A 12402-nucleotide genomic window follows, 5' to 3' on the forward strand; every position below is an offset into this window, starting at 1 on the left:
TGCCACGTGGTCTGTCCACTCATGCAGGCAAGTGACAGTAAGTGTGCTGGAGGGTTACAGAAGCCCCCCCCAAGGCCCTAGTGACTACACTCTTCTTCCACATCCGTGGTTGTTTTTACATTGGTAAACAGTGACAAAGTTCCTGATGCTGCTGCCCATAAATAACAATCTTCACTTTACCTGCCTGGCCCCTTGAAGAAACATTTACCTTTGACTGCACCTTCCTGCACCGCAGCTTGGTATAAATAGGGAATGATGCGGCTAATAGTCATAATTACTTTTTATGGTCTATAGGAGTACTGTGGTCTATAGGAGTACTTTCTCTCTCACCAGGCATCCTGTCCAGATGGCGACTGGTCTAGAGTGCCTCCACCTTGTGCTGGGTCAAGGAGACAGACTGGGAATCCTGTTGGTGTACCGCCCACCTTGCTGCCCAACAGCTTCCCTAGCTGAGCTGACAGAGATAGTCTCGGAGGTATTGCTGAGGTCCCCCAAACTTGTGGTGTTGGGGGACATCAACATTCATGCCGAGACTGTTTTATCTGGGGCGGCTCAGGACTTCATGGCCTCCATGACAACCATGGGGCTGTCTCAATTTGTTAGTGGCCCAACGCATGTATCGGGTCACACTCTTGATTTGATCTTCGCCACTGGTCATGGAAATGGTGATCTGGAGGTGGGGTGTTTTTCATCTACTCCATTGTCATGGACAGATCACCACCTGCTGAGTTTTAGACTTACGACGACTCTTTCCCTCTGCAAGGGTGGGGGACCTATTAAGTTGGTCCGCTCTCGGAGGCTTATGGATCCTATTGGTTTTCAGACGGCTCTGGGAGTTTTTCCAGCTGATAGTACTGGCGCTCCTGTCGAGGCCTTGGTCGAACTGTGGAATACGGAGATGGGCCGGGCTATTGACACGATTGCTCCCGCGCGCCCTCTTCGATGCAGAGCTCATACAGCTCCGTGGTATACCCCAGAGCTGAGAGTGATGAAGCAAGAGAGAAGGAGGCTGGAGTGCAGATGGAGACGAACTCCAGACGGATGCAGTTATGCTTTGGTAAGTGCCTCTACTAAGTCGTATATAAAAGCGGTAAGGGCGGCGAAGAAGTTTCACTTCGCTGCCTCTATCAGGACATCTCTCTGCCGCCCTGCAGAGCTTTTTAGGGTTGTACGAGGACTCTTACATTCTGGTCCTCGAGATACTATTGAAACATCTGAAGCTCGCTGTAACGACATTGCAGGGCACTTCCAAAATAAAATCGCATGTATCCGTAGGGACCTAGACTCCGATGTTATGACAGACGAATCCATTGAAGTGTCCAGAACACGGTCTTGTCTTTCATTATTGGATGAGTTTCAGTTGGTGCAGCTTGAGGAAGTGGACAAGGTACTTGGATTGGTGCGGGCGACCACGTCTGCTCTAGATCCTTGTCCATCTTGGCTAGTGAAGGCTAGCAGGACTACTACCACCGGCTGGGCCAAGGAAGTGATAAATGCCTCCTTGAGTGAGGGAGTAGTCCCTAGTAGCCTCAAGGAGGCAGTAGTAAGACCTCTCTTAAAGAAACCTTCCTTAGACCCAGATGACCTGAACAACTATAGACCGGTGGCGAATGTCCCCTTTTGGGGCAAGGTTCTGGAGCGGGTGGTTGCCGGTCAGCTCCAGGTGCTCTTGGATGAGACCGATTATCTGGATCCGTTTCAATCCGGTTTTAGGCCTGGTTTTGGCACTGAAACAGCCTTGGTCGCCCTGTATGATGACCTTTGTCGGGAGAGGGACAGAGGGAGTGTGACTCTGTTGATTCTCCTTGATCTCTCAGCGGCGTTTGATACCATCGACCATGGTATCCTTCTGGGGAGACTCGCGGAGTTGGGAGTTGGAGGCACTGCTTGGCAGTGGTTCTGCTCCTACTTGGCGGATCGTCACCAGAAGGTAGTACTTGGGGAACATTGCTCGACTCCTTGGACTCTCCATTGTGGAGTCCCTCAGGGGTCGGTTTTGTCACCCATGCTTTTTAACATCTACATGCAGCCTCTGGGTGCCGTCATCAGGAGTTTTGGAGTGCGTTGCCACCAGTACGCTGATGACACGCAGCTCTATTTCTCCTTTTCATCTTCTACAGGTGAGTCTGTGGATGTGCTGAATCACTGCCTGACCGCGATAATGGACTGGATGAGAGCTAATAAACTGAGACTCAATCCAGACAAGACTGAGACACTGTTGGTGAATGCCTTCCCTGCCCAGATGGTGGATGCTTACCCTGTTCTAGATGGGGTTACATTCCCCTTGAAGGAACAGGTTCGTAGTCTTGGGGTTCTTTTCGATCCTTCCTTGTCTCTGGAGGCGCAAGTGGCCACGGCGGCAAGGAATGCATTCTACCACCTTCGGTTGGTAGCCCAGCTACGCCCCTATCTTGACAGGGATGACCTCGCCTCAGTTGTTCATGCTCTGGTAACTTCTAGGTTGGATTACTGTAATGCGCTCTACGTAGGGCTGCCCTTGAAGACAGTTCGGAAGCTTCAGCTAGTGCAAAACGCAGCAGCCAGACTGCTGACGAGGACCAGCCGGTCAGCGCATATAACACCTGTTCTGGCCCGTTTGCACCGGCTACCTATTTGCTTCCGAGCCAGATTCAAGGTGCTGGTTTTGACCTATAAAGCCTTACACGGCGTGGGACCGCAGTATCTTGTGGAACGCCTCTCCCGCTATGAACCGACCCGGTCACTTCGCTCAGCGTCTAAGGCCCTCCTCCGGGTACCAACCCATCGGGAAGCCCGGAGGACAGTTACTCGATCTAGGGCCTTTTCTGTAGTGGCCCCCGAATTGTGGAATAGCCTCCCCGAAGAAATACGCCTGGCGCCGACGCTTCTATCTTTTCGGCGCCAGGTTAAGACCTGGCTATGCTCCCAGGCATTTTAAAGCGTTTAATGTTACAATTTTAAATCTCTTTGTTTCAGTTTATTTATTGTGATATTTTGTATTTCTGTACTTTTAATCTTTTGTACACCGCCCAGAGAGCTATTCGCTATGGGCGGTTTAAAAATGAAATAAAATAAATAAATAAATAAATAATAAAAATATTTATTTAAATATAAAATGCTGAGTAGTGTTGCATCAAACAGTGACTGTAGCTCTGGAGACTAGCTGTTTTCCTGTGCCTGGATCACATTGCTTCCCCCAAAGAATTCTGGGAATTGTAGTTTAGCCCTCAAGAGCTACAATTCCCAGCACCCTCAACAAGCTACAGTTTCCAGGATTCTTTGGGGAAGCCATGTGTTTTAAACGTATGGTGTAAATGTTGATTTCTGTATGCCTTTTCTGACTCATGCACACACGTGTTTCATGCACTCATATTGCCTCCTGAGTGCTCACTTCACTTGCCCGGGAGATGGGGAGGTTGCCAGCCCTCCAAATCTGCTTCAGCCTCTTCTAATTTGCCGTCCTGCCCAGGAAGTGAATCTGTGGTGGAACTGAGGACAAGCTGATTTCCTTTCTCTTCCCCCTGTCTGTCTTATTTTGAAATGAAATCCTCAGGCTGTAAAGAATATGGAAGCTTTTAAATTACGCAGAGCTGGTTTCTGTTTTTTCCCCCCTGCTGTACAGCTCTGTGTAACTTGGAAGCTTGCATGTACATCTGCAGGAGTATATCTGTAAGGTTTACCTGTTCCATACTGCTTGTGACAAGAGTATGGAGAGCGGGAAGAAGGAACCTGTGGCCCTCCAGATGTTGCTAAATCCCAGCACCTACAAGCCCCAGCCAGCATGGCCAATGGTTAAGGGTGATGCTAAACTACAGGTTCCCCACTCCTGAAGTAAGCTCAGTCCAAGTCTGTAGAAGGTTTTTCCCCCTTTCCATTATGCACAAAGCAATTTATTGTTCCAGATATTGACTTAACCTTGCACTTCTACTGACCTGTCTAAGTCTTAGAAGGAAAAAAAAAATTTTTTTTTAACCAGTTTGGTTCGTGGTAGATAAGGGAATAGCTGTCTGAAGGTGGATTCTGCTTCCATTTCATTGTTTGGTTCTGAGGATACAGTACTGAGTAGGGCTTGACAGGGTACACTGGAAGACGCAGATCTGAGGAGCAAGGCTAGCCAGGAGAAGTCCAGGAGCTGAAGGCAAGTCCACACGCTGCGTTTTCCTCTACACGGTGACCTCTGTGAAAATGAGCTTTATGTCGGCGGCTCATGGTGGTGGTGCCTTGTGAAGTGACCCTGAAACATCGCCGGTGCCAAGATGGCTGTGGCTGCATCAAAGGGTTCAGGTCAAGATGATTGTACAGGGCAGCCTGAAACTTGGGAGCCGATTGGATCCTGAGTGGGAGTCTGTATTAATCACACTGCTTTGTCAGATTGCTCACTAGCCAGAATGTTGTCTGCTTTTGACAAGTTACCAGAAAAACAGCATAAATTTAAGGAGGTGTGTGGGACTGTTGTCATTTGCTAGTTTCCCCCCCTTACTTTCTATAAGGTACAGGAGATTTTTGTTTTGTTACAAAAGCAGAGAAGGACTGGGGCCTGTTTAAGTAAGCAAGCAAAAATCTTCCTACCAAAAGGACAGGCACTCTACAAATACTTAGACATACTTTGACCTCAGAAAGAGCTTCATCTTACCAGGCAGGGGAATGCAGTCTGTGCATGATCAGAGGGTCTGAGTTGCCAGAAGCTCAAATAGTAAATGATGGCAATCCTACTGACAAAAAGTAAATAGAAGCGAGATACAAAAGCAAATGGAGTTGGCAGGCTCAAAATGGTGGACTCCTTCCACTAAGGCCTGTGTTGGTTATCACATTTGGAACCATTACTTTGACGTTAAAATGCTTTTTGAGGTTAATTGTGAGAGTGTGAACATTGATTGGTTTGTCCTGTTCCTGGTGTGGCCCCTCTGAAGTTGAGAAGAGGAACCAAAGTTGTAGTAATGATGATAGTCTGTAAACTTTTCAAGGCTGCAGCAGATAACTTGTATGGGAGGAAAGCCTATGAACGACTGTAAACCCCCATACATGAATAGCACTTTTGTAGAGGTATTTCTGTAGCATCTTCAAGAGCCCTCCTAATCCCAGGAGACTACTCCACTATGAGACAGGCTTTTAAAAATGTAAGACCAAACAAGTGGAAATGCTTATTCCACAAGCATTAGCAGCTGGCTGCTGTTGTCTGTTGTGAAAACAATGGAGTGTGTGTGTACATTAAAGCGTCACAAATATGCTTAGATCACACATAGGGGTAAATCCATATGCTAGTTAGCTAACTAGTGTATATAAGCCAGAGCTTGGAAAAGTTACTTTTTTGAACTACAACTCCCATCAGCCCCAGGTAGCATGGTGTTGGCTGGGGCTGATGGGAGTTGTAGTTCAAAAAAGTAACTTTTCCAAGCTCTGATTAAGCTATTCTTGTTTCCCGCTCCTCACTTCCCCAAGCAGTAAAATTGTTAATGCCAACTTTTTACAGGGTCTATTTTCTTGTGAGAATACTTGCTTTTGCAGTTTTAATTGATTTCAAAGACCTACAGAACAAGCAAGTGGAACACAAGTTTTAATTTAAACTAGCAGGGCTAGTTTTAATATAAAACCACTTCAGTCCTCCTCGAAAGCAACAGCACACTCTTGTAGCTCTCCAAGGCTGCTGCTTCCTAATTAGCCAGGTACAAAATCTGGGCCTTTTTTCTGGCTATAATCATACTGTGAAACTGGTTCCGTCAGCACCTCTACCCAGGATGGCATACATTTTGTTAGCTTGTATCAGCCCCCAGGCATCAAAGGCAAGCACCTCCTGCTGATGATTGCAGACACCTAATAATAGGAAGTAACTTACCTTGTAACTTTGTAGTCTATTTTGGCTATAGTCCTGTCTGCACTCACTACCTGAGTTTGCTGTTAGAGGGAATTGTAAGGTGCATTCCTAGATGCGTGGTGAATTGTAAATGGGGGAGACTTGATCCAGTTGGCTATGAACCTCGGTTGGATAAGCCACCATTTTTTCAACTTGAAAGAGGTGCTGGTTGTTTAATTTATATCCTGCCATTCCTCCTAAAGGGAGCCCAGGGCAGCAAACAGCAAGTAATAAAACACTGAAAGCAACATCTTTCTAAAGAAACTTAAAAACAAAACATCTTTAAAACAATTACAGTGTAGAAGCAGATTGGAATAAGATATCTACTTGAAAGGTTTGTTGAAAGTGGAAGGTCTACACTAGGCGCTGAAAAGACTGCAGCTGTCTTAATATTTAAGGGGAGGGAATTCCAAAGCGTAGGTGCCATGACACTAAAGGTGTACTTTCTGTGTGGAGAACAAAAGGAGACAAGTGGGACTTGCAACAGACCCCCCCCCCATTTCTGTTTAGAGTACCAGCAAACCTCCCTCCAGAGTACTAAGCTGTAAGGAACTCGAGCAGGACACTCCACTCCTCACATCTATTTTCCATTTTCCTTTTCCAGCTGATGGGCATGGTTCCATGGCTACTGAGCATACTCAGACGCTTCTTTTTTTAAATGGTTGTGTGTGTTTTTTAAACTATTGCAAACCCCAGATGATTCTTCACTCTTGCATTTCAGTTGCTTTTGGCTGGGGTCCACACTCAATATCTGAGTTTGCTGTTAGAGTGAGTGATAAGGATGCATTCTCAGACACCTTTCAGACTGAATAACTTCTAGTAGTTCCCATTAATTTTGGTTTTTAGCATTAAAGTATGTGTGCAGGATTCATCTAACAATGAAATAGATTTCCCAAATGGGCTATGTATGTATTCTTTCGTATCTGTGCACACACACTGGCAAAGCACAATGTTGTTTGAAGAAGCTTCGCTTCAGATTATGCCTTGCAATTTATTCTGGCATTACTAGACTTGTGTGCCTGTTAAACTGGGCAAAGACTCTGCTCTTGATTGTTTAAATTAAAACTTTGAACGATGTGGATCATTTCCATTTTCCCCCTCATATTGTAGCACAGCAAGACAAGAACTGTTGCAGACTGGCATCTTTTAATCACACATGCACCCGCTTATAAATACTCAAACTATGACTGGTCATTTTTGCTTTTAGAATTTTCTGCATTGCCATCTTTTTCTTCCCTCCTAGGAAATGCACATGCTATGAGCTCATTCACAAACCCTTGGAGCTCCAAACAGGTCTGCATATAATATTTTCCTCTTTCTTCCCAACCCCCACCCCCCACCCCCATCCCCATCCCCCACCCCTACCCTCCCTCTCTTCCTCCCCCTGTCTGCCTGAGAACCAGAACTCATCATTAGCATGAGAAAAGCCATCTGCAAGCCATGCCCCTCTGGAGGCAACTGCAGCAAGGACAGGGTTAACCCTCTCTTGCCCCTGCTGAGTTGTGGCTGACCACCCTAGGCAAATCCTTGGGGTTCCTTGAAAGATTTTATTTTAGAAGCCAAGCGTTCCCCACATGGTGTTTCTGTGCATGCCTCTTCCATTGCACACATCTCAGCGCTCTAGTGTTTTTTCTCTCTCCCCTCTTTTTCCCCCCCACAGAAACGTTTTGGCTCAACCCTTCCCCCTTGAGCCACTGTATCCTGGCAGACAGGCTTTCTTGGGTTTTGTACTATGCACTGAGTTGGAGTTTGCAAGTAGGTGGCTGGCATGTTGTGTTACACTGTGTGTGTGTGTGTGTGTGTGTGTGTGTGCACAACATTTAATGAGAGAGATTTGTCTTCTGGGTCCCTGTTGCTACACTGAGGTTTCCATATATGCAGCCTGTCCCTAAGAAGTGACAGGAACCTCCTTTTGAGAGCGAAGAAGCTATGAACTGCCAGCTTCCTCTATCGTGATTTCAAACTGTGCATAGGAAAGCTGGCAGTGGCTTTCTTGGGTTCCAGACAGGGGGTCATTCCCAGCCCTACCAGGATATGCTGTGGGGGGGGCTGTACCTGTGACCTTTTGCATGCAAAACAGATCCTCTGCCCGTGAACTGCAGTCCGGGTTTGGAGAAAGTCTTCCTCTTATCACACACATATTCAGATGTTGTAACTGTGTTTCCTGTAGCCCTGGAAACTCATGCCACATATGCCAGACTACACTCTTGTGCAAATTAATCTGGGCTAACTACTGTCCCCCGGTGCTGCTTTAAATTTTTCATGCAGGTTAGAAATCCTCTTTCGTGTGCTCATAGTCAGTGCATTCAAAGGGGGCACAGACTCCCACTGCATCTCTCCCCACTCTAGTCAGGGCACCCTTCCCTTGTAGAGCTTAAATGTATAAAAAGAGGTTCCTGGGGCTGGAAGCCCAGGTCCCTAGTTTTCACATGAGGAGAGCTGACTCTTGTTGCAGAGTAGGCTGCCAATACACTCTGTACATGTTTAAGGGCATCCTCTATTTATTCACATAGCCATAAGATGTTGGGACTTGCAAGACAGATTCCTGGGCTGAGTTCCACCCCATCTTTCTGGTAGGCCAGGAGGTGGATTCTGACAAACGAGTTGTGTCAATTTTGTCCTGCAGCTTCCATCTCCTCATTGCTATGGCAACCAAAGACTTTCTCTTGTAGGCCTTTTCTTTCCCCTCTTCTCTGTGAGGCAGATGAGCTTCTTTTTCTTGCAATCCTACAGGGGATCTGAATGCCCCATGAGGCCTTAAGGTGCAGACTGGTTTTTTTTTGCTGAACGTTATTAGATGCAGGTATGGCAATTCTGGTGTTATTGCCCCAAGAACTCTCCTGTGTTTCTACATTTAAGGCATTAACGGAGGACTGAAGGAAGCCCCAGACCACTTCTTGATGCAAATTTGTTGCTGCTGGGTTCACCTTGCCTCTCTCTTTTTGTTGTGTTGAGCTACCTGATGGCTTAAGGCCTTCACAGAGAAATTTGTTGTGTAGAAAGGAACCCCACAATTTCCAGAAAGGGTGGTTATCACTTGGCACCTTGTCCATAGGGTAGCCAAAATGATCCCTTCTAGCTTCCATTCAGCCCCAGCCAGCATGGTCAGTGGTCAAGGATGATAGTTGTTGTAGCCCACAATATCCGAAAGACTGTCTGGAGGACCCCCTGTTGGCTACCCTTGATCGGCCATCCCTGTTGCAACAGCCGTGGTTGGTCTTTAGGAAGAAACTGAGATGGGGGAAGCAGGGCTTGCTATCTATCTATGTAGCCATTCAGTGTGCAGAAGTTTTCTACTGTTCTAGGTTATATCAACCCCCTGAACAGGCCTTTCTTAAAAAAAAAAAAATGCTATATATTGAAAATTGTGTGTGTGTGTGAGTGAGAGAGAGAGCTGCTTATTTAGCATGCTTTTCACTTGCAAGGAACCAGGCTGCAATTGGCTTCCCCGTTTCTCCCAGCTGTGATCTGGGTCGACAGGCGGTGTTAGCTTGGCCTGAATATAAGCTGCCATAGCAAGATGTGTGGGAGCCCTCCCCCCAAAAATATCCCCCCCTGTATAAGCAGTGTGTATTCAGTTCTATCAGGTGCAGAGGTGTCCATGTGGGGCAACCATCTTGGTTTGCCTGGGTCATGTGTGTACATCTGTCTGTCTGGCTCTTTGGCTGTTCTTCAGTTAAAACAAGACCAGAGGAATCTCCTGCCTTCTCTTCCCCACCCCTTCAAACAGACCTTACTGATGAAACCTGTGCCATTCCTGCTTCAGGGGTCTTTCTTTTCCCCTCTGTTTTGCTTCCCATAAACCAAGCTTAATCCCAGCTCCAGCCATTGCTTTCTCTCCTCTGCAGATAACATTCCTCAGACAGTAGTTTGGGATCCCTCGCTCCCCCTTTCTGCATGATTGGCTCCGAGGTGCAAACTTAAGTATGGGGGGGGGGGTTGATGCTCCAGTGACCAGTCCTGACAAGCAGGAAGCAGGAGGCGGTGGCTGGATCCTGGACTCATGCATTCTAGCTGTGGCTTCAGGAGCCAGACTCTACCAGAGGAGTCAAGGAGATGTGGGGAAGGCTTGCTTCAAGACATCTGGAGCTCTGCCTAGCTTAGGAATCAGGACTGCAGGGTTCCAGGGGTTAAAAAACTCATAAGTCTAAAGCAGAGAGGCCAGAGGCTCTAAGGAGCCACAGCCTCTTAGGGCATATCAGTTGCACAATTACAAATGCTTTACGCATCTTTAAAAAGAGCCAGGGTGGTGTAGTGGACTACGACCTGGGAGACCAGGGTTTGAATCCCCGCATAGCCATGAAGCTCACTGGGTGACCTTGGGCCAGTCACTGCCTCTTAGCTTCATGAACACCCTTGAAGGCAGTACATTCACATTTTTAGTGGGAGAGAGTTTTCCTGCCCTGGTCAGCTGCAGCTAACCTTTAAGAGGGGCCATATTTTGAACTGAGCAGGGGCCGAAAAGCCAGGAATGTTGGCCCTCGCCCTTGCCGGTCTCTCTGCTAGTGCAGGAGTGACTCAGAAGGCTCTTCAGGGGCCCCTCAACAGCATTGGAGCCCCTCTCAGGATCCTCCTTTTCTGCCCTTCAGCTCCGCGTAAATGGAAATGAGCAGCTGACCTACATAGTGGAGGCCTCAGTTTCTGTTTATGCTGGAGAAGAGGGGCTTAAAGAGCCCTGTGCTTGTGTGCTTGTATGGGAGACAGTTGCTAAGGAGCAGGGACTGGGGAAGTATGCTGAGGGCCATCTGGTAAGTTCCTGTGAGCTGGATTGAGTGGGCCTGCCCTACCATTAGGCAGAGTAAAGTGGCTGCTTCAGGCAGTAGATGCTGGGTGGTGGGGGTGGAGAAGAGCAGCCAGGTGTTGGAGGGCAGCGCTGTGTGTGCCCTGTGGCCTGCCTGCAACCCCTAAGCCAGCCTCCTCTCCTGCCCTTGGGTGCAGTAGAAGACGCTGTCCCATGAGCAGTGTTGGAAGTAAAGATTCAGTTGCCAGTCTGAGCTTCCTTTTCTCTGAGTGAGGTTTGAGATGGTGAGGCAATGGGAATGTTTGTGTCTCAATAAAGGTTCTTTGCTTGGAAACCACTGTGTTAGTTAACCTTTCATAGTCAGTTGAGTTGCTAAAAGAACAGGTAAAAATGGACTTCTCCCCCCTCCCTTTTCTCAGTGTTCATATAACCAGTGACTCCTCCCTGTACAAAGAACATGGTGATAGTTGGAGGTGAAATGTCTGTGTTGCACTGCAATTTCAGCACCCCCGGTTTAGATTACTTAGCTGAAGGGGCAATCTGGCCTCCATCTCCTGCATTATAAATACCCCCAGCAGAGGTTCTTGCGTTCAGAGTTTTTGCTGGGAAAGGTGGGGAAAAAATGTCTTCAGCTTTGTTTCTTTCTGCTCTTCCACAACTTTGAGGCTTCTCTTTCTTATGCTGGGTGGCAGAGAGGGGGACCAGGAAGAGCAAAAGGCAAAAGGACAGAAAGCTGGCTGCTTGATAGCGAGATGGAAAAAAAAGAACCGCAAAGCGCTGCCTGGGCTAGTTGAAATCTCCACTTGGAGTCTGCATTGCCTGGGGCCCTGGGAAAAGAAGCACCTGTATGGACGTGGATGAGCTAAGCAGACACACACTCCCCTTCACACCCCTGTGCTGAGCTAATGCTTCTTCCTCTTGGAGACTTGGTTGGATCTCCATGGGTACCTAACTAACCACCACTGGCACACAACTGGTGTCTGTTGAAGAAGTGAAAATGAGTGGGTGCGGTCCCGTACGTAGTACTGGTGTAAGTTCGAAGCCCTGCTCAGTTCACAAATGGGTTGTTGTTTGCCTGCCCTTTACCCTAAGGTCCCAGGGGGGACACAGCAACTTAAAATACAACACCAACAGCAGTTTAAAACAAATAAGAACCACAAGAATAGGATGGGTCCTAAAAACAAACACCTCAAGTGTCAAAGGCCAGAGTAAAGAGGTCTGTCGTCAACATACAATGAAAACTGCATAGTGAAGGTGCCCGGCGCATCTCTGTGGGGAGGAAGGTCCACAGCTTAGGGACTGCCACAGGGAATGCCTTCTCCTGGGCCAACACCCCTGAGCTTCTGAGGGTGAGAGAACTGCCAAGAGGGGCCCCTCTGCAGATCTCAACACCCAAGAGGGTCTGTAGGGTACACTGAATTGAGGAGGGGGGTTTCAGACAGCAGCCACATTAGGCCTCTGTATGGCCCTGTGGCTGAACACCCAAGAGGGTAAGGTGATCCCTGCAGCTATGGCCTCCCTTGTTCTCTCCCCTTCATGCATTTAGTGTAACCTGTTCATGGTCTGAACAAGGTGCTGGTGGCTTGGGAGCATCGCTTTAACAAAGGAGTATTTAACAAAGACATTTTGGATCAGGGTGTCAGAATGTTGTTAAGGGAGAGGTAGAGGGGGCTTTGGCATGCATGAGAGCCCTACCCCTTAAATCGAAGTGTGTGGGATGTGGCTGAAGTTGCTAAGCAATGAAGGAAAAAGCATGCTCATTTCTCTATGTGCTTGTGACAGTAAAGAAGGGCATAGGCATAAATCAGGGAACATAAGGCCCTCCAGAAGT

The 12402-nt window shown here is 47.6% G+C and overlaps 1 protein-coding gene and 1 long non-coding RNA gene across 5 annotated transcripts in view; one reads left to right on the plus strand and one right to left on the minus strand.

Moving 5' to 3' along the window:
- NECTIN2 (nectin cell adhesion molecule 2) overlaps window positions 1–12402 on the plus strand; it is an 84111-nt gene that overhangs the window by 5236 nt on the left and 66473 nt on the right. Inside the window, exon 1 of one of the 4 annotated variants that reach the window (XM_061597880.1) lies at window positions 1006–1057. The exons of the other annotated variants lie outside the window; for them this stretch is intronic. Within the exon in view, the coding sequence (XP_061453864.1) occupies window positions 1021–1057 (37 nt within the window). The 5' untranslated portion in view covers window positions 1006–1020. Of the gene's footprint in view, window positions 1–1005; window positions 1058–12402 lie in introns of those variants that run through there. 4 annotated transcript variants of the gene reach the window in all.
- On the minus strand, window positions 3848–4938 carry LOC133370724 (uncharacterized). The gene is made up of 2 exons (XR_009759194.1): window positions 4613–4938; window positions 3848–4245 (listed from the first exon to the last, which is right to left on the minus strand). It is a non-coding gene; the product is annotated as an uncharacterized LOC133370724 (long non-coding RNA).

This window comes from Rhineura floridana, chromosome 15 (genome assembly GCF_030035675.1).
Source record: "Rhineura floridana isolate rRhiFlo1 chromosome 15, rRhiFlo1.hap2, whole genome shotgun sequence".
Classification (NCBI taxonomy): domain Eukaryota; kingdom Metazoa; phylum Chordata; class Lepidosauria; order Squamata; family Rhineuridae; genus Rhineura; species Rhineura floridana.